This window comes from Theobroma umbraticum, unplaced genomic scaffold (genome assembly GCF_002168275.2).
Source record: "Theobroma umbraticum cultivar Fairchild unplaced genomic scaffold, ASM216827v3 scaffold_44.0, whole genome shotgun sequence".
NCBI classification, from domain to species: Eukaryota; Viridiplantae; Streptophyta; class Magnoliopsida; order Malvales; family Malvaceae; genus Theobroma; species Theobroma umbraticum.
The window spans coordinates 2,484,168-2,504,250 of record NW_018397255.1 but is presented as its reverse complement, the minus strand read 5'-3'; the positions used below and the strand labels follow the sequence as shown (position 1 = coordinate 2,504,250).

The 20,083-nt window shown below is 35.6% G+C and overlaps 3 protein-coding genes and 2 pseudogenes across 10 annotated transcripts in view; 4 read left to right on the top strand and 1 right to left on the bottom strand.

Moving 5' to 3' along the window:
- Positions 1–2,696: 2,696 nt before the first annotated feature.
- On the top strand, positions 2,697–7,857 carry LOC110409628 (filament-like protein (DUF869)). Its single transcript, XM_021419043.2, has 6 exons — positions 2,697–2,982; positions 3,343–3,491; positions 4,024–4,168; positions 4,268–6,737; positions 6,839–6,899; positions 7,056–7,857. The coding sequence occupies exons 2-6, from the start codon at positions 3,393–3,395 to the stop codon at positions 7,527–7,529; spliced, it is 3,249 nt and encodes a 1,082-aa protein (XP_021274718.1). The 5' UTR covers positions 2,697–2,982; positions 3,343–3,392; the 3' UTR covers positions 7,530–7,857.
- Positions 7,858–8,297: 440 nt separating this feature from the next.
- LOC110409263 (cyclin delta-3) lies at positions 8,298–10,735 on the bottom strand. Its single transcript, XM_021418552.1, has 11 exons — positions 10,590–10,735; positions 10,386–10,469; positions 9,950–10,024; positions 9,822–9,864; positions 9,686–9,743; positions 9,354–9,521; positions 9,202–9,264; positions 9,021–9,115; positions 8,848–8,929; positions 8,630–8,740; positions 8,298–8,516 (listed from the first exon to the last, which is right to left on the bottom strand). The coding sequence occupies exons 1-11, from the start codon at positions 10,690–10,692 to the stop codon at positions 8,376–8,378; spliced, it is 1,023 nt and encodes a 340-aa protein (XP_021274227.1). The 5' UTR covers positions 10,693–10,735; the 3' UTR covers positions 8,298–8,375.
- Positions 10,736–11,434: 699 nt separating this feature from the next.
- LOC110409262 (putative acetyltransferase At3g50280 pseudogene) lies at positions 11,435–12,751 on the top strand (annotated as a pseudogene).
- Positions 12,752–14,535: 1,784 nt separating this feature from the next.
- Positions 14,536–16,821, top strand: LOC110409002 (putative acetyltransferase At3g50280 pseudogene; annotated as a pseudogene). Its single transcript, XR_016350757.1, has 2 exons — positions 14,536–14,627; positions 15,190–16,821. The product of XR_016350757.1 is annotated as a putative acetyltransferase At3g50280 pseudogene (transcript).
- Positions 16,822–17,831: 1,010 nt separating this feature from the next.
- LOC110409792 (putative acetyltransferase At3g50280) overlaps positions 17,832–20,083 on the top strand; it is a 6,919-nt gene continuing 4,667 nt past the window's right edge. For 5 of the 7 annotated variants that reach the window (XR_002444607.2, XR_002444606.2, XM_021419256.2 and 2 more), the window contains exon 1: positions 17,833–19,266. Coding sequence is in view for 5 of the 7 variants with exons in the window: in XM_021419256.2 (XP_021274931.1) it covers positions 17,943–19,266 (1,324 nt within the window). In the remaining 2 variants the exon portion in view is untranslated. Of the gene's footprint in view, positions 19,424–19,920; positions 20,040–20,083 lie in introns of those variants that run through there. The other 2 variants (XM_021419261.1, XM_021419259.2) reach the window with 2 other exon arrangements.

Sequence of the window (20,083 nt, the reverse complement as noted above, 5' to 3'; positions counted from 1 at the left end):
TGCTTTTTTGGTTACGTTTCTCTTAAAGAGAAAAAAAGGAGGGTTAGTAACCTGTTAAATGCAGCATTCAAACGTCAGGACACGCCATGCAGAACTCTGCAGATCCAGTACATATCGAATCCAACGCAAAAGCCCACAAATACAAAACAGCCTGTAGATTTTGCAACCAAAGCTCTTGTTTTGTAGTTTTCTGAATTACTATATTTTTGTCACATTGTTCACCATTCAACTCTTTTTTTATCGACTCAAAACAGTAAATTACGTCATTACTTCCCAAAGTTCAATTATTTCATGTAAAAATTAGTTTGATCCTTTTTCATATAAAGTTAGATTTCAAATTATGAATTAGAGAGTATATATGCAGTCAACGTGTCTCAAAAAATACAATAAAAAAGATAAATAATTACATTTAAATATTTGATTTATTGATTGATACATAATTTTTTATTTAAAGAGTAATGTTTGAATCTCTTTTCTCGTTTCCTCAATTGAAAAAAATATAAATAACTATATTTATTAAAAATATGATATTATATAAAATTTTATATTTTAAAAATATATTAAATTTACATTTTTATATATTAAACTAATTTTAAAAATTAACATTCATTCTCAATAAATTATTTATAAATTAAATACTATAATATTATTTTTTAATCTATTAATCAACATTTCTCTTACAATACGTTACAATGTTATATTTTTAACAATCATATTACATTATAAAATATCAAGCGTATCTTAAAAACAAAGTTGATTGTTACATTTTTTATTACATTTTTTATGAAATTTTAATATTCCAAGTTCTAATATTACCTCTTATTGACCTTCTTAATTGTTTTTTTTTTAATAGAAGCCATTAGATAAAATTGACAGGTAGACTAGGTATGATATCATCCACCAAGGAATGAATCATTTTATCTGTTTGTATTTTATACAACAACATTGTTATACAATTTCACGTGTAACAGTTTGCCAGTGCTTGTACATTGTATGCACCGAAACCAAATTCTAAAAAAACAGTGAAACAGATCCTAGGTGGGATTATGGTCCTAGAAACAGACAAACCAAGAGTGTAATGCAAGAATGTTCTTTGTTTAGAGAAAAAATTAATCAATGATATTCCTAACAGTTATTGGTGGTGGGGAGGAAGGGGCCACTAGTCAACTAATTAAGCCACCAAAAAATATATCACTATCATGCTTTAGTGCATGATAAAGAAACTCAAAGAAAGATTCCAAGAGTAATTAATAAAGTATGCATCTGGTTTAAGCAAGAATAAATGTCAAAGCCTTAGTGATAATGCTTGAATGGAGAGGAAAAAAGCAAAAGAATAAAGAGGGTTGAAAGATGCAATGATACTCTAATTATAGTTTAAGCTTTTTGGGTTTAAGTTAAAATGACATGTCATAAACCCCAAGAGTTCTTTAGTAATTATTATTATTATTTTGTGTGTGTTTGATGAAGGGGATTGGGGGTGTGTTTAACATTGTTTAATAGATGAAAGGTGTGATTAAGAGCATCTTACCTACCCCATGCTCAAGTTTCATTTACAAACATAGTGGAGAATGAGAAAGCCAAACAGAGGGGATTGGGGGTAGTTGCATTTACACTTGAAAGAAGACACATTTAAATGTTTAAATGAAATAAGTCATTAAAAATTCTTATTTATAATTGGGTATCTAAGAAAAATCTTATCTTTAAGTTTAATTTCCAACCACATTGTGAGAGCAACCATCAAGTAATTTAAGTTCTGTTTGTGACTTTTGAAAATGTCATTTTATAAGAAATGTTTTTACAATAGTTCATAAAAAAATAATGTTAAAAAGTTATTAAATTATGTAAAAATATTCTAATAAATATTTATTTTTTATTTCATTTAATCAAGTTTTTATATTCCATGATTGACTAATTATCATTAGCCAAATTTTCACTTATCATTTTATTATATGAAATGCTGATATAATATATTGATATATTAGATAGTGTATGATATATTGAAATAACATGTTTCATTATTTTCACTCTACATATTATAAGAATATAAAATGATAAATAACGTTTTGATTAATAGTAATTAATCAATTATTAAGTAGAATAATTTATTTGATTTAAGATAAAAATATAAAGATTTAATTGAATATAATAAAAAAATAAAAATTTATTTAAATTTTTTGAAAGAATATAAAATTTTTAAAAGATTATGTTAAAAAAAACTTTAAAAAGCTTAATAAAATAGTAGTAATTGAAAACTTTGGCAATCATATGCAATTATTCCACCTATTCTTTTTTTTTTCCACAATTATTATACCCATGCCATTTAGTTCACTTTAATCTTTTCACACATTTCATTGCTTGTGTGGTTCAGCACTAGTACAGTATCTTTTGTTGAAACCATTGAAAAGAATAAAAAAATTCAAACCTAAAGTCAATCATATTTACCTTTTTCCTTAACACAATTACACACAAAACATAAAAAAAGAAAAAAGAATGATTTTTCCTTCATTTTTTATTTAATGGAGTAATAATTAGCACGTTTTTACTTGTTACTCTTCTTTTTTACAGCTAAGGAATGAATTGTGAAGAAAAGTAGACAAAGACTTGCGCTCTTCCGCGCCGTCGGATGAAAGCAATGAACCAACAAAACAGGATCTCTCCCCTGCGCAAAACGCCAATTCTTTTTCTTCAGTTTCTCTCCACAGTTTCAAGTCTCTCCCGTCACTTCACTTTTCCCACATTTTACTTTTCCTGTTTACCAAACACACTCCCTCTCCTTTATGTTACTTAGTTGATCTCATCATCATCATCTTCTTCTTCTTCTTTCTTCCGCTCTTCACTGTCGGTGGAATTCCCAACAACCCACATTTTCTACACTTTCCCTCTGCTTCAGCTCTCTGTTTTTTCGAGGAAAAAACACTTGAGAGTTTTTGTTGTTGATGATCCATGCACGGTTGGAAGCTACTACTCCATTCATCATAAAAGGTAAAGGACGTTAAACTTTTCATTTGAACAGATTCACTGCGGTTTTTGGTTCTAGTACGGTAGCGAAATTCATTTCTTTGGCTTTTATTTTCCAATATTTTCACGTTTGCTTAGAATCACATATTGCTTTCCTGTTTTCTACTTTAGAAATTCACATTTTTCGAAGTATCTAGCATGAACGTTATGCATGCAATGAGTGTTTTAACATTTACGTGTTGGATTAATGTTTTATTTAACAAATACTTCCTTCTTTAGCCCGGTTCAGTGTTCCTTTTAATGGAAGACAGATATTTTTCTCCAACGGTTGATGTGAGGGAAAGAAAGTTTAACTTCTTGTACTGTAATGTAATTTGAATGCAGGTGTTTTAAACTGAAAGCTTTGGATTATTGAACCCGGGACTGGTGAAATAATGGACCACAAGACACGGCTTTGGAGGAAGAAATCTACAGAGAAGATCATTCTTGCAACTGACAAACTAAACCTGTCGCAGAAAGATAATGAAGACGAGGTAAAATTAAGGATGTTTGAATATTTCCATTAAACTCTCTCCAAAATTGATGATGCTGATGCCTCGGTCTAAATTAATGGACACATTTACACCTTTTAAGTTCAACGATATTAAGCTTTCCCTGGTTTCCTTTGTTTCTAAATGTTAATGGGGAGAAAAATAAATAAAACTCGTCAAATTATTCCCACACAACCACGTATCTCCATTATATATGCATCTAAGGAAGTTCTTCTACATCCATACGAGATGTTCGAGCACAAGACTTTGAGATTAGAACATTTTTGCCAAAGTTCTCATTTTATTAAAGTTCAAATGAATGTTGACTCATGCATAATTGGGTTTTTCATCAAGTTAGACTTAGTCGCCATGTTTAGTGAGAAAAAGTTAAGAGTTGGCATCATTTATTGAAATCTTGGACTATATCAGGATGCCTGTTCTTGGTTGCCGATCAATTTTTGGGAACCCTTTTACTCTGGAATTGTTAATGTGCACCGAAGTCTTACTGATACTTTGGTTTTTACCTTTCTCCCAGATACAGACTCTTGTGGCAGATAAAGGAGAATTGGAGAATGAGCTGAAAGGTTTAACTATCAAGCTTTCTTCTGCACTTTCTGACTGTAATTCCAAAGACGAACTTGTGAAGAAACATAAAGAGATAGCACAGGAAGCTCTTGCAGGTAATATAATGTTTTTCCTTGTTAATTGCTGTGCTATTTGTTAAGTTTTGTTGTTCTGTTGATTGTTTGACTGCTCTATAATCAATAAATTTTATACAGGCAGGGAGAAGGCAGAAGCAGAAGCGGTGTCTCTAAAGCAAGCACTAGATGAAGCATTGCAGCAGAGAGTTGTTAATGAAGAAAGATTAACTCATTTAGATGCGGCCCTCAAGGAATGCATGCAGCAATTGCACTTTGTTCGAGAAGAGCAGGAGCAAAGGATTCATGATGCTGTGATGAAGGCATCGAAAGAATTTGAGAAATCACAGAAGATTTTAGAGGAGCAGTTGGGAGAGACTGTCAAAAGGCTTACCAAAACTGGTGTTGAGAACACTAATCTTAGTAAGGTTCTCTTGGCAAAGGAAAATGTGATTGATGATTTAAACAAGCAAAGGGCTCAGATGGAGACAGATTTTAATGCACTAATGATAAGATTAGAATCCACAGAGAAAGATAATGCTTCTCTGAAATATGAGGTTCGAGTGCTTGAGAAGGAGCTTGAGATCAGGAATGAAGAGAGAGAATTCAATCGTCGAACAGCTGAAGCATCACACAAGCAACATTTAGAAAGTGTGAAGAAAATTGCTAAGCTAGAATCAGAATGTCATAAGCTGCGTCTCCTAGTCCGGAAACGATTGCCAGGTCCTGCTGCCTTGGCTAAGATGAAAAACGAAGTTGAAATGCTGGGAAGGGACTCTGTTGAAATGATGAGGAGAAAGTTAAATGCTAGTCCTACTGGTCAAGGGCTTGACTCTGCGGTTGACAGTTATTCCGACAGCCCAAGCAAAAGGATTAATATCCTAACTGAGCAGTTTTGTGCAGTGGAAGAGGAAAATAAGGCTCTCAAGGAAGCCCTTAACAAGAAAACAAGTGAACTTCAATTCTCCAGAGTTATGCATGCACGCACAGCTTCCAAATTATCAGAGGTTGAGTCACAGCTTGAAGAATCATCTAAAAGTCGGGCAAACAATGAGTCAACCAGGAACATTGTTATGTCACATGATATCTCTCTGGCATCAGTGTCTGATGTTGGCAGCGATGATAAGGCCAGCTGTGCAGAATCCTGGGCTTCAGCTTTACTTTCTGAATTGGAGTATTTCAGATATGGACAATCAAGGAAGTCGCCATCACGCAAAACTGTTGGATCTTCAGACATAAATCTAATGGATGACTTTGTTGAAATGGAAAAATTAGCTTTGGTTTCTGTTGATAAACTGTCTGGTAGTTCTCATGTTTCTTCAGATGAAGCTAATGGGACCCTTGGACGCTTGCTAACTGGGTCAAGTGGAAATTCCTTGGAGGTTTGTAAGGAGATAGTCCCTGTTCCCAACAGTCAGTCTGACCATACCATGTTGAACAATGAAATGAAGTCCAAAAATCCATTGCTTAGCAAAGTTCCTAGTTGGCTTCAGGCTATACTGAAAGTGATCTCAGAGCAAAACCGTGAAACTCAAAGAAACTCAGATGAAATACTTGAGGATATTAGAAAAGCTCTAACCTGCATGAACTATCAAAATACTGGTGAAATTTTTGATGAAAGGGAGGGTTTAGACCATCCCAAATCCTCTGATCCCTCTTGTATTAGTGGCTACATGTCATGGAAACCTTCAAATGGTTCTTCAAAGATGGATTCTTCTCTTGGGGATATTGATGTTAACATCTGCTCAGCAGAGAAGAACAACCAACTGTTTCAACCTGATTTGAGTAAATCAATTTGCAGGATAATTGAGCTCATTGAGGGGATCAGCTTACCATCACCAGATTATAATATCCCAGAGACCTTGTCCAAGAAGGAAAGGAATTCTTTCTCATACAAGCAATCAGAAACACCTTCAGGCTACATGGTTCGTGTTTTGCAGTGGAAAACTTCTGAACTTTGTGCCGTTTTACAGCAATTTCTGCATGCTTGTTATGACCTGTTGAACGGAAAGACAGATGCCAACAACTTTACCCAAGAATTAACTTCTGCTCTGGACTGGATTATGAACCATTGCTTTTCCCTCCAAGATGTTTCAAGCATGAGAGATGCAATTAAGAAGCATTTTGACTGGGATGAATCACGGAGTGAAAGTGAAGCAGAAGCTGGAATAGTTGGTCAATCTGCAGAGGCAGATAAATTACACCTCGCTGCTCTGTATGGCAACAGTAACTTCTTTCAAAAGGAAGAGCCTAATGTGAGAGAAGAAAATAGAAAACTAAGAGATGAGTTGATTAACATAGAAGCTGCAAAGAAACTTCTGGAAGATAAGCTCCGGTCAACCACCAATAGGAGTGACTCTCTGATTAATCAACTTGAGGAATATGAAAAAACCATTGCAAACTTGCAGGCAGAGTTAGGTGCTCTGAGAAAAACGGAAGAAATGGTTGAAGGTCAAGTTGCAAAACAGAATTTGATAAATGAAAACCTTGATAAACAGCTTTCCTTGACCAATGTTGAAGTAAATGCTTGTCAAACGTTTCCTTCTCAAGATCCGGAATCACAGAATAAAAATAACAGCCATGAAGAGTTGGAGGCCACATGTCTTGACAGGTACTATCAATTTTTATAACTTTGCTCTGTGAACCTCATATCAAGGTTAATTTTCTTTGCAGTGTTGAGATTGTTGTGCATCTTATGTTTGTTACCTTCAGTGTGACAGAAAGGGAAATACCAAACTCTGAACTCAGTCAGGAGGGAAATAAGCTTCGAACCGTAAGTTTATATGACACTGTTATGTGTGCATAAAAAAATTTTACTTTAATTTCATTTACATAAATTAATATGGTAGCTTTGAGGCTTCATTGACAATTAGATTATCCTTGCTTCGTATGTTACATGTAAATTATTGTTGCTTGATCAATCTGGCAGAACTGGGAGATTACAGCTGCTTCAGAAAAGTTGGCTGAGTGCCAAGAGACTATTCTAAACTTGGGAAAGCAGTTGAAGGCATTGGCATCTCCGAAGGAAGCAGCTCTTTTTGACAAGGTCATTTCCACTCCAACTGATGCCACTACTACAACCTCCACGACCATTCCAACTCCACCAAAGAAGTTGATCAGCCACAGATCCTCTCTGCTAGATCAGATGATAGCCGAAGATAATTCTGAAGCAAAAACTCTTGAGTCTTGTAAGGCCAAAGAAAATAACAGGATGAAAGAGCCTCTAGAAAATAACGTCGTTTTGAATGGAAATAAACACCAGGAGGACAATGCTGCAGTTAAATCTTTAGCAATCGTTCCCAGCAAAAAACAAAGTGGGAGTTTATGGAAAAAGCTATTGTGGAGAAAAACAAAAGATAAAAGGAAGAAAACGCCCTTTCCATCTGCCCGATTGACAGAATGACATTAAAGAAGAAAGTGGTGACAAGGTGGAGCTTTCAGGCTGTTGTCACGGTGGTTGCTTTTTGGTTTTTCTTTCGCGTTCGAGTGGGAATGAATAAAAGTCTAGCTTTCGATGGTTGCTTGGGAGAGAATATATTGTATGTAGTCTTGGTGAAATATATGGCAGAAACCTGGAGAAAGCCAAGAATTTATCAGGTGGAAAGAGGAATGCTTAATGTTCTGGACGTTGTTAACCGTCTGCGTCTGGTATGTTCATTTTTGTTTGTTGGCTAACAGAAGACAGACTTTGGCTTGCTATTTACAGAAATCGTACGTAACATTTGAGTTGAGCACGCCTCTATCAATAATTACAGAACAATGTAAAATTGTGTCCCGTAATTTGGTGAATTAAAAGAAAAATCGTGATGACCATTAATCACCGCAGAAGAGTTTTTTGCCTTGAGCTATCTCGGCCATGTTTGCCATGTGCCTTGAATAGCATTCAACTCTATGAGCAAGGAGATTAGCACCATACATATTAAGATAAATGCAACTTGGAGGAACTCAGATCAGATGCAATAGATGGAGGAGAAACATTATCAGTTTAGAAGCAGCCCCATAGGCTAATCAACAAATTGAACCAAAAATGAAAAGGTGAAAAAGGGCAAGTCATATATCTTCCTCTCCATGAGTGATTTAGAGCAACCCTTGCCAAACATGCTCACGCTAGTCATGAGGGCCAATCAGTCACCAATTGAACCACCTAATAGTAAAATTTTCCATTTTCACGTGCAACAATTGCAAAACTGCCTTTAAATTATTATTAAATATTGTCAAAATTGAAGATGTAAACATGGCAGACTAACAATCAGTCTCTGTATAGCACAAATCTTGCAATATCATGGAGTCCAGCCTCCTTGTAACATTCAGCAATCCGCTCCAGAGAGTCATCCCAAGTCCCTTCCACAGAAGCTAAATCCAACAAAAAAGCAGCTTCATCCAATGCGATCTGTGGATTTCATTGAAGAAGATTAGTGAGAAGAAAGAAAAACAGATTGGTAATTTACACCTCTAATGTCTATAAAGTCAGATCAATAAACATCGAAGGTTATAACTTAAAACCTGGACAGGTGGCTTTCCCTTCTTTAGATCTTCTTGCCTTCCCTCTTCGGACAATTTTTCTGTAATATATTCAATTTGTTCATCCTCCCATTCTGCTATACAAGCAACTTCCTGGAAAGAAAGCCACTGTTTAATTTGACAAGAAAAGTTTTCTGAAAAAAAAAAAGGAAATAAAACACATCAAAGATTAGGAAGGGGATTGTCTGTAGCTCCCATACATGGTATTTGCAACCCAGAGTCCACCATGGGGATTTTAAAGCCCCTCTTGCAGCATCTTTAGCTTCCGGATTACGCCCAACCCTGAAAAATGCCAATGAGGCTCCTTAGTAGAACATGTCATTTGAACATAACAGAATAATATTAAGAGAGAGTAATTAGTGTTTTTACTAACTTCAGTAAAACTTCTGCATTGAAAACAAAGGGACGTGCAAATCCAGGAAAATGCTCCTTCCTTGTGTAAAATTCTCCAGTCACCAAAGCTGAAACCTTTCCAAGTAGGTAAAAAATAAGTGGAAATGTTAATTTGCATGCAGGATACTGCTTAACTTAGGTAAGCAGTCAGGTAGTCTTACATGGTCCCCTTTCTCAATATGCTGCATCACTTTGCGCTCTAGGACATCGGGAAATAAACCAACCTGCAACAGTCATTTATCATTACAATTTAAATTATATGGCTGAAATTTGATTAAAGTACAATAGATATAAATATATGCAGTTTCAATACCTTTGTTAAAAGATAGAAGTCTACATCTGTAATCTGAGATTTAGAAAAGTCTCCCTTTTTATAAAGTTTCTCCCCAGCATCGGATGCAGCATGAAATAACTCATCACTTCCTTTTTTGCAGCTATTGGCATCTTCTTCAACCAGGATTCGGTGAATAAACTGTTCCACCTGTTTAAGAGAGAGAGAGAGAGAAATTATGATGTAAAGAACGTATGTCAGCATGGTTAAGAATTTAAGATTCCAGATATCAATACAATGGAATTCCAGCTCTGAACCCTAGCCATGGGACAAGGTTACATGAACATGTCATGCTGTTCATGCACACAACTTACATTCTTGGCCAACAGCCAAACTCCATGTTTACGAACCTCCACCACTGGCATCTCCATCCTGACGGAAGAGGGGAATCTCAATCAGGCTAAAGAGAATTAACCACTTATAAAAGGTCAGACATTCGAAGTTTCTCACCCAGCAGGAGCTGTTGGCCATCTGAGCAATGCAGTTACAGCACCTATCATCAACCAAATCTTGCAACAGCTTCAACTTAATCATTTCTTATAAATAACCAATTCCAAGCATAGAAAACACATTAATACCTGAGCTACTTTTTGCTAGCGGAATTGCCAGTGGAATTAACCCTTGCTTTGCTCCAGGAGAAAGAATGGATTCACCTGTTACAACGTATTAGATATAGAGACTATTAGTCCTAAGAGTTTTCAATCAATGTGTTAGTTTTCTGCGGAATAGGATCAAAGCCAGGATTACATCACAAACAATGAAGTTCAAAATCTTCAGTACTGAAACAGTCACTTTTATAACAATAAGTAGACACTCCAAACAACCCACTTTTACTGATAGTGCAACATATGCACACATGAATTTGAATTAACCTGCATAAAACTTTCTTTCTTGGGTGATAAGCTGAATTCCATTAGCACCAAATTTGATTCCTTTATACGTACCTCACTACAAAAACCCAAATCCAATATCATTTAAAAGAAAAAGAAAAAGAAAAAAAGAGGGAACTTTTACCTCTTGCATTGAGTATTCTTAATAGCTGAGACATATGCTGAGGAGGTTGAGTTGCAGCCACTTCTTTGATGAAACTAATGTGGTCTGCAATTTAACGCACAGTATAACATTCTTTACTTACTGACTTAAACTTAAAAAGCTAACCAGGAAATGATAAAAGGAGAAGGAAAAAGCAGATAGAAGTTTAATTCTTTAAATACCCACCTGGAAATGAAGAAGAAGAAGAAGAAGAAGCAGAGCAGAGGAATCTGGAGCATCTTCCATGGCCAAGAAGCAGACAACTGGCGCGTGGTGATAAAAACGCCATGACCTGCGATGACAGAGTATTATTTTACAGGGTTTTTAAAAGGGAAACAAAGATCCAATGAAGGCCCATGTTTCAAAGGCTTTGAGTTACATAATCACAACCTGGGCCCAAATAGGTTCTGTCCAGAAGGGCCCATCATTAGTTTGCGCAGTGCATAAAAACAAATAACTGTAGCCAAATTATTCTATAAGACTATACAGTATGAATTTTCCTTTCGCTTACCATTTTCTTGTTCAGATTATTTATTTCTTAATTTAGATTAGTTTTTACATCTGAAATATTATATGACATAAAGTTTCGTTCAGTAACCGGAAAATGATTTATTGAAAGGATTTTTTTTTTCTTCATCTACAAAATGTTTTATTCTATATAAACACTTGAAATGAGTATGACTGAAAATATTGTTCCAAAAGCATTTTCATTGTTCCAAACAGAGTTTAAAACTCCCTTTTTATTTCATGCTTTCAAGGAATTAAATGAGGAAATCATCAGGTTCATAGCAGAGAAGTAAACAGGTGGTGCTTTGATACCTGATCCTTTTTCTTTTATGGAATTAATACTGTACTCTTAAACAGGATACGTTTCTCCTCCAGAAAAATTTAGGCCTAATTAAGAAACTGAAACCTACAGACAATAATAAACAAGAAACTGAAACCTTAATTAACTGTATGATTAAATAATCTATATATGCAATTCGTGGAAGTCCGATATGCAGAAAAATTGTGAGGTTACGGAAAATATTATGGCAAGCATCCGCTTCATTTCCTCGAGTATCGTCCAGGGTGGAAGCCCCAGGAAAGAAATTGACAGGATTGAGCAAACTCCATGGGATCTTCAACACCTTTTAGTCGGCTACTTGCAATGGGGATTGCTCTTCCATAAGCCCAAACCGCAAGAGGAGGAACCAGAAAATGGCTTGATCCAACACTTGAAAGCCTCCCTTTCACGTACACTAGACTTCTTTGCTCCACTTGCAGGCCGCCTTGCCAGCATCGAGCACGATGACAAAACCACTTCTTTTTTCATTGACTGCAACAATGCTGGAGCCTTATTTGTCCATGCTGTCGCTGAGAAAGCAACCATTTCTGATCTCATTGAACCCGTCTATGTTCCTACAATTTTCGACTCGTTTTTCCAAATGGATGGGGTTAAGAATATCGAGGGTACTTCGAAGCCATTGCTTGCAGTGCAAGTGACTGAGCTTGTGGATGGTATCTTCATTGCTTGCAGCATGAACCATTCTGTTGTCGATGGCACTTCGTTTTGGCATTTCTTTAATTGTTGGTCAGAAGTTTCTCGTGGTTCTGATCATTTATCTAAACCTCCCATATTTCAACGTCAGTTTCTTGATGGTATAGATTACCCTATTCGCATTCCCAAAACGTTATATCTGCATATTCAAGATGAGTTCATTCCACCACCTTTGCAAGTAAGAGTTTTTCATCTTGCAAAGCAGGATATTGTGAAAATGAAAACAAAAGCTAATGCTGAGATGAACACCAACAAGATATCCTCTCTTCAAGCAGTCTTCTCTCATTTTTGGCAATCCATTATGCGCAATAGGCATCTTGACCCCAATCAAGAGACCATCATTTTTTTAGTAATTGGTCTTAGACAAAAATTGCCGCAGCTGCCAGAACAATATTTTGGAAACGCAGTTCAAAGTGCGATAGTAACTTTGAAAGCAGGGGAGCTACTCGAGAAGGGACTTGGAAACGCCGCATGGCAAATGAATAAAACTGTTGATAATCACACAGAGGAAAAGTTTATGAACTTTTTGGAGTCCTGGGTAAATAGTCCTAGGCTATACCAAACAGGTCAAATGATGAACAATGCTTTGTTAACAGCTAGTTCACCAAGGTTTGATATTTATGGCAATGATTTTGGTTGGGGAAGACCGATTGCAGAGCGAACTGGGGCAGGGAGCAAGTGTGGCGGGGTGTTGGCAGCGTCTTGTGGAGTGGAAGAAGGAAGTATTCAGATTAGAGTTTGCCTCTCGCCTGAGACATTTCAGGCCGTGGAAAATGATGAAGAGTTCATGGCTGCATTGACCATATGATCTTGGTCTCCTACTGTTGTTTTTAATGCTGCTCTAATTAAAGGACATTTTTAAAAATAATCTTTAAAGAAAAATATTTTCAAAAATAATTTTTTTAAATAATTTTAACTGTTTTTAATTAAATTAAATAAAATTATCGTTAATGAAATTATACGTCATGTATAAAAATATGTTACATATCATGTTTATGTTGTTACATGCCATGATTAAGTTGTTGTATGTCATGTTGAAAAAAAATACTATTGTTATATGTCATGTACAAAAATATGTTACACACTATGGTTAGATTGTTGTACGTTATGTTGAAAAAAAATACTATTATTATATGTCATGCAGAAAAACATGTTACATACCATAATTAAAAAATGTTGTTACACGCCGTATTGAAAAAAATATTATTGTTACACAGCATGTTGAAAAAATATTATTATTACACGTCATATTCAAAAACATTTTGTTGCACTTTAATACTTAAAATGTTATTGTTACTTACGAATCAAAATTTTAAATCATCTCAACTTTCTTCATTTTTTTTTTATCTTTTTGACAATTTGACACCGATTAAAATGTTTCTAATATGTTTTCATAAATCAAAACATAAATTTTCTTATCTAAAACACTTATTTTGACTAAAAAAAAAAATTCTTTTAAAAACCTAGGTTTATAAATTTCAAATTCTTGAGTTTATTGATGTCTATGTCCCAAATTGATACAATTACAAACTATTTCAAACATATGTAATCATTTCTACAATTTAATTTTATCCAAAATATCTAAAAATCAAATTTCTCAAATAACCACCTACCTAAGCACATCAAAACTATCGCTTAATGTCTTGAAAGTACAAGAAAGAGAAATCTGAAAACGTAGGAGAGAGAAATCAAGAGATGAGTATACTAGACGAATGCCAAAGAGAGAAATCGAAAAAATTAGAGAGAGTGGGATGGTGAGAGAGAGAAATCGAAAGCACAAATAGAAAAAAAATTGTAATAAACGGTTTAATTTATTTAAAATAATTTCGAGAGTATTTTTATCGAGTCATGACTAAATATGGTTAAAAAGTATTGAATTTATTTTTAAAATACCCTTATCAAGAAAGGTTATTCCTCATAATTTTCTCCTAATTAAATCGTTGGTAATTTCTTCAATTCATTGATACCATAAGGGCTAGCTCACTTTTGTAATTGAATGAAAAATCACATATTCTTGTTACAAGTTGAAAACTATAAACCTGCATGGTGTTGTGTTTGACAAACCAAACTGGATTTTGAGAGTCCAGTATTCCAATACCAAATTATCCTAATAGAAATCAATTTGCCTGAAATATTTACCTTATTCAACATTTTTGGTAAAATTTTATTTGCATTCCATGCATTTGATAGGGCCAAGATGCTATAGTCTACTAAAGCATGTAAAATTCACAATATCAGTAACTGGAGGTATAATGCGGTGAAAATCTAGTCAAAGAATCTTAATTCCTCAACTTGGTTAACACATTACAATATCCAATAACGTGAAATTTGTATTGGAGGAATCAAATTTGGAATTGAGGCCACAAACTAATGCTGTAATTAATAATGCGATCCTTGGGTCTTCTTTCTGAGACAAATTGTAAGGTGTGGAGTTCCTGGATGGCAAGGATACATATTGGGTTGTAAACCCAATTTCAATTTTTTTTTTTTTACTTTATATTTAACTTCAATAATGTAGTTAGGCTGTAGGTCCCATAGCAACAAAATTATAAAATATGTAGATGAGACAGTGCTTTAAATAATACAGGCCTACCGAGGACCGGGGAAACAAGATCAGAAACATGATAGAACAGGAAAAAGAAATAGAGAGATGAGAAGTTGGGTGCCATAACCATTTTACTCCTGTAAGCACTGGAAACTCTTCTACTTTATGTTTGAACCTTTAAACAACATGTTTTGTTCTTGATTTATTGCTGTGTTTATTCCATATGCTTGGCTGATTTGATTGTTTTGTTTTCGGCATCAAGTCAGGTTGAGTTGGAATTGTTTTAGTTTGATATGGCTTCAAATTTATTCTTGAAGTAGTGTTAAACTCTAAAAAATAATCGATTTATTTTGTTACAAAGATGTAGAAATATTTTCCTGGTTGTTGATTCACTTTAACAGGATTAGCAGAGCACTCAGAGATATATACTTCGTCTGTACAACACCGAGGAAACAAGAACAAGAAATAATTAACTAACTAAAGTTTAGTGTTCTTAGTTCTTCCAACACTTAAACTAGCAAGACAAAGCTGAATTCAGTATTTCCATCAGCGATCTTGCTAAACATAAAAGAATTTGAATAATTGATTACATTTTGGAACAAGTAGGTGTGGCAGTAAGTGGGAGGGACCTGCTAACAGCAGTATTTTGTATAAAATTTTTCATAAAAATGGAAACTGCAACGATTGATTGTACTTGGCAGGTTTGTATTGGCAAAGCTAGGAAGGAAGGGGGACTTCAATTCACATGGCAGCAGCTTTTGATAGCTGCTTTTCAAAAAAAGAAAAAAGAAACAGCTTTTGATAGCTCTCACAACCAGCTTTTGAACTTATACCGAGTTGAGTGAAGATTTTTTCTTGGAGAAAACATGACAGACGTGCGATTCGTCTCCAGCAGTATAGTCCAGGCAGCATATCACAGGGCATCAGGTGAGAGGATTGAGTTAACTCCATGGGATCTTCAGCTCCTTCCAATAGGGCAAAGCCAAGAGGGACTTCTTTTTTCCAAGCCTAAACCTCCGCAAGGGAAGCAAACTGCAGACACCCTAATCCACCACTTAAAGACCTCTCTCTCGTGCACTCTAGACTACTTTCCACCCCTGGCAGGTCGCCTGGCAACAACTGAACATGAAGATAACACCATTTCCTTTTCTATTGACTGCAACAATGCCGGAGCTTTGTTTATCCACGCTGCCGCTGATGGAGTAACCATTTCCGACATCATCAAGCGTGTTTATGTTCCTCCTATTATTCACTCGTTTTTCCCACTGAATGGCCTCAAGAACTATGACGGTATTACTAACCCTTTACTTGGAATAGAGATAACAGATTTTGTAGATGGTATATTTATTGGTTGCACCATCAATCAAGCTGTGGCTGATGGTACATCATTCTGGCATTTCTTTAATTCATGGTCAGAAATTTCTAGGGTTTCAATTCACTTATCCAAGCCCCCTGTTTTTCAACGTTGGTTTCCTGATGGTACTGATCTTCCCATTCGTATTCCTCCTTATTTCAAACAAACCTATGAAGAGTTCATTGTACCACCTCTACAAGAAAGGGGTTTTCATTTCGCAAAGGAAAGCATTGCAAAACTCAAAGCCAAAGCCAATGTTGAGATTGGCGCCAACAACAAGCCCTGTTGTCTCATATTTGGCGATCTTTTATCGGCAACAAAACTTTTAACCCTGATGAAGAGACCAATTGCGTTATTGTAGTTGGCACTAGACGAAGATTACAGGAGCTGCCTGAAACGCATTTTGGAAATGCAATGCTGGGTAGGACTGTAACAATGAAGGCAAAGGAGCTGCTAGAACAAGGAAATGGTAACGTGGCATGGCAAATGAACAAGATAATTGCTACGATGACTGAAGAAAGATTCAAAAATTTCCTAGAGTCTTGGCCAGCAAGCCCTAAGTTGATCACTTTGAGCGGAATGACAAACAACGCCCTGGTCACAAGTAGTTCGCCTCGGTTCAACATGTATGGTAATGATTTTGGATTGGGAAAGCCAATTGCAGTAAGAAGCGGGCCAGGAAATAAGTTTGATGGGCAGATTACATTGTTCCCCAGAGCAGAAGAAGGAAGTATTGATATTGAAGCATGCCGCAGTGGAGGTTATGGCAAATGATCAAGAATTCATGGATATCTTCACCGTTTAATGTCCTCCCAAACTCTGAATCTGAAAATGCTTTAATATTGCCTGTTGAATAACACATGTTCTTTGAAGAATAATTCGTGTAAAACCTAATAGACAATGCCTTACAACTGTCATGCTTTGAAAATGAAAATAAAGTATGTCATGGATGTCGATTTAATTTTCTTGCTTTCTTCAATTCCTTTTTGCCTGTACTCTACATATTTAAGCATATAGTATATCGTTTTTATAACCCAAAATTTCAACCAACAGTCAATTATTCATTAATCTTATTCATCAATCACACGCTAGCTAAAATTAACTTTTTTTTTTCCTTTAGTTTTTGTGAAATTAAAGATGAACAATAATAATGAAACAAGTGTACTATGATTATTAAAAATTGGTACACGGGCATTCATAACAAGGGTAAGTCTTCATCACAAACGTCAAAAAACTTTGTCAAATTCCCACCGATAACTATGTTATTACTACTACTTATTACTAGTGCAAAAGTTTACCTCACGTAGCGGCAGAATAGAATGATTCACTCTTCAATTGACTTTGAGGACGAAGGGAGTTTGATGAGCTAACTATATTGTGTGGTAAAAATGAAGAGAGGAAGAGAGGAAAATGAAAATTTGAATTCAGATATTGCTATATGGAGAGTAAAAAGGAAAGAAAGATGCATCATTATCAATTTTGTTTTTGGTTAAGCTAAGTGAAAATGAACAGAAGAATGATGACCCAAAATGGTTCTATCTATACAATAAAACATTTTTAAAGAAAAATCTTCTCTTCAAATTTCTGAATCGAATGAGTATGGCGGGAAAAAAAAAACTTGAAGAGGTATAAGTAACTCTTCTTTTCCCTTCCAATTGACATAAAGCCTAAAAAGATAGTACGAGCCTTTCATTTGTTAAAAAAGAAAAAGAAAAAAGATATCATCAAAGGAGAAAAAGAAGAGCAATGAAGAGGTGGCCAGTGGGTGGCAGTGACAGTGAACAATCGGCTTTTTCTTACGCAATAAATTTGAAATGGATAGAGATCACAATCAATGTCTAACTTGGAGCTGACAGCAGATGCTACTTTATGTTTATCTGAGGTGCATGGTACTAGTTTTGCCACGTATTCGACATAAACCTGCATGTTTTTCGTGTTAAGCCACCGACCAGTACTGCTCAAAAAATCTACTAGTGCGAAACAAATGGTTGTTGGTTAATCTCGTAGATATCCAAGGTTGCTTTTAGGTTACCATTAACAAATGTGCATAGAACTTCTATAACTTAGCGAGATTACAGAAACGTTTCACTTGGAGAAGCCATGGCAGGTATTCGATGCATCTCGAGTACTATGGTCCAAGCAGAAACCCACAAGGCATGGACTCAGAGGGTTGAGTTAACTCCATGGGATCTTAACCTTTTTGCAGTGGGCCCTGTCCAGAAGGGACTTCTTTTTCCCAGGCCAAAACCTTCCCCAGAGAAGGAAATTGAAAACACCTTGATACAACACTTAAAAGCTTCTCTTGCCCACACTCTAGACTATTTTCCACCCCTGGCAGGTCGCCTAGCTACCAATGAACATGACGATGACACCATTTCCTTTTGTATTGATTGTAATAATGCTGGAGCCTTGTTTATCCATGCTGAAGCCGATGGAGTAACGATTTCTGACATTGTTAAACCTGTTTATGTTCCTTCAATTGTTCATTCCTTTTTCCCACTTAATGGGGTTAAGAACTATGAGGGCTTTTCTAACCCATTACTTGGAGTGCAGGTGACAGAGCTTATGGATGGTGTTTTTGTTGGTTGTACCATCAATCATTCTGTGGTCGATGGTTCATCGTTTTGGCATTTCTTTAATTCATGGTCAGAAATTTCAAGAGGTTCGATTCACTTATCTAAACTCCCTGTTTTTCAACGTTCGTTTCTTCACAGTATCAATTATCCTATTCGGATCCCTCGATCTTATGCTGAGCAATTCCATGAAGAGTTTATTCTACCTCCTAATTTGAAAGAAAGGGTTTTCCATTTCACAAAGCAAAGCATTGCAAAACTCAAAGAAAGAGCCAACGCTGAAGTTGGGACAAACAGCATCTCCTCTCTTCAAGCACTCTTATCTCATATTTGGCGATCTGTTATCCGCAACAAAAATTTAGACCCCAATGAAGAGATGATTTTCTACATGCTAATTGGTGCCAGGGCAAGATTGCGCGACCTGCCTAAACAGTATTTCGGAAATGCAGTGAAGAGTGAAAGTGTGAAAATGAAAGCAAAGGAGCTGCAAGAAAAAGGAGTAGGTGATATCGCGTGGCAAATGAACAGGATGATCGCTACACAAACTGAAGAAGAGTTCAAAAAGGTCCTGGAGTCATGGATAGCAAGCCCTAAGGTCATAAAAATGGCCATGATGAGTAGCAACGTTCTAATCGCAAGTAGTTCTCCTCGGTTCAACATGTATGGTAATGATTTTGGATGGGGTAAGCCAATTGCAGCAAGAAGCGGGCCCGCAAATAAGTTTGATGGGAAGCTTACGTTGTTCCCTGGAGCAGAAGAAGGAAGTATTGATATTGAAGCATGCATTTTGTCTGAGACCTTGCATGTCATGGCAAATGATCAAGAATTCATGGATACTGTTACCATTGAATGTAAGTCCAAACTCCAATAATTGCCTAAACCATGATAGTAGAATGGAATCTATATTTGTTAAGTTTTAAGTTGATTAGAATTTTATATCTTATTTAATTAGAATTTTGGTTTATGTACAACATTAAGTAGTTTAATAGTTTTAAACTTCTTATTCTATATAGTCCTAATCACATTTTACTTTGAACTTTTATACTATAAAAGTATATCTCTAGGCTTTAGAATTACAAGTAGTGCTTTGAGAGTTTTAGAGAAGTAACACTTTGTAACTCTGTCTTTTGCTCTAGGTGGAGTTAGAGTGGTTTAGTGAGTGTTCTTGGGAGGTTATTGAGAAAGAGTGTACAAGGGATCTTGGGTTGGTTTGAGGAGTCATAGAGGTCAATTTATTGTATTTTAATTTCTCAATAATATAAGAATAGTTTCACTCTGTGGACGTAGGCAAGAGGTCGAATCACGTAAATTTTTGTGTTTTTCTGTTTGCTTGATTTCTATGGATTTTATCTTTGTTGTTTCTTGGGCAATTTTCACAACAAACTGGTATCAGAGCGTCGGGTTCAGTAAAATTCAAGATTCAACAAGGATGTCAAAAGTTACTAGTTCTACAAATTTTTTCAATTGAGAAGTTTGATGGAAACACTAGTTTCACGCAATGGCAGAGAAAGATGAAAGATCTCCTTGTACAGCAAGGCTTAATGCGCCCCTTGCTAAGAAAAAAGGAAGGGCAACCAGATGACATGAAAGATGTTGAATGGGCAGAGTTGGAGCAAAGGTGTGAGTACTATTCGGCTTTGCATTGGAGATAACGTGTTTAATCATGTT

Coding starts and splice junctions, on each gene's coding strand:
- LOC110409628 (XM_021419043.2), top strand. CDS start 3,393: ATGGACCACAAGACACGGCTTTGGAGGAAGAAATCTACAGAGAAGATC. Junction 6,738..6,838: donor GAGGCCACATGTCTTGACAG/GTACTATCAATT, acceptor TGTTACCTTCAG/TGTGACAGAAAGGGAAATAC. Junction 6,900..7,055: donor AGGGAAATAAGCTTCGAACC/GTAAGTTTATAT, acceptor TCAATCTGGCAG/AACTGGGAGATTACAGCTGC.
- LOC110409263 (XM_021418552.1), bottom strand. CDS start 10,692: ATGGCGTTTTTATCACCACGCGCCAGTTGTCTGCTTCTTGGCCATGGA. Junction 10,470..10,589: donor TTCTTCTTCTTCATTTCCAG/GTGGGTATTTAA, acceptor GTTAAATTGCAG/ACCACATTAGTTTCATCAAA. Junction 10,025..10,385: donor AAGAATACTCAATGCAAGAG/GTAAAAGTTCCC, acceptor ACGTTGTAACAG/GTGAATCCATTCTTTCTCCT.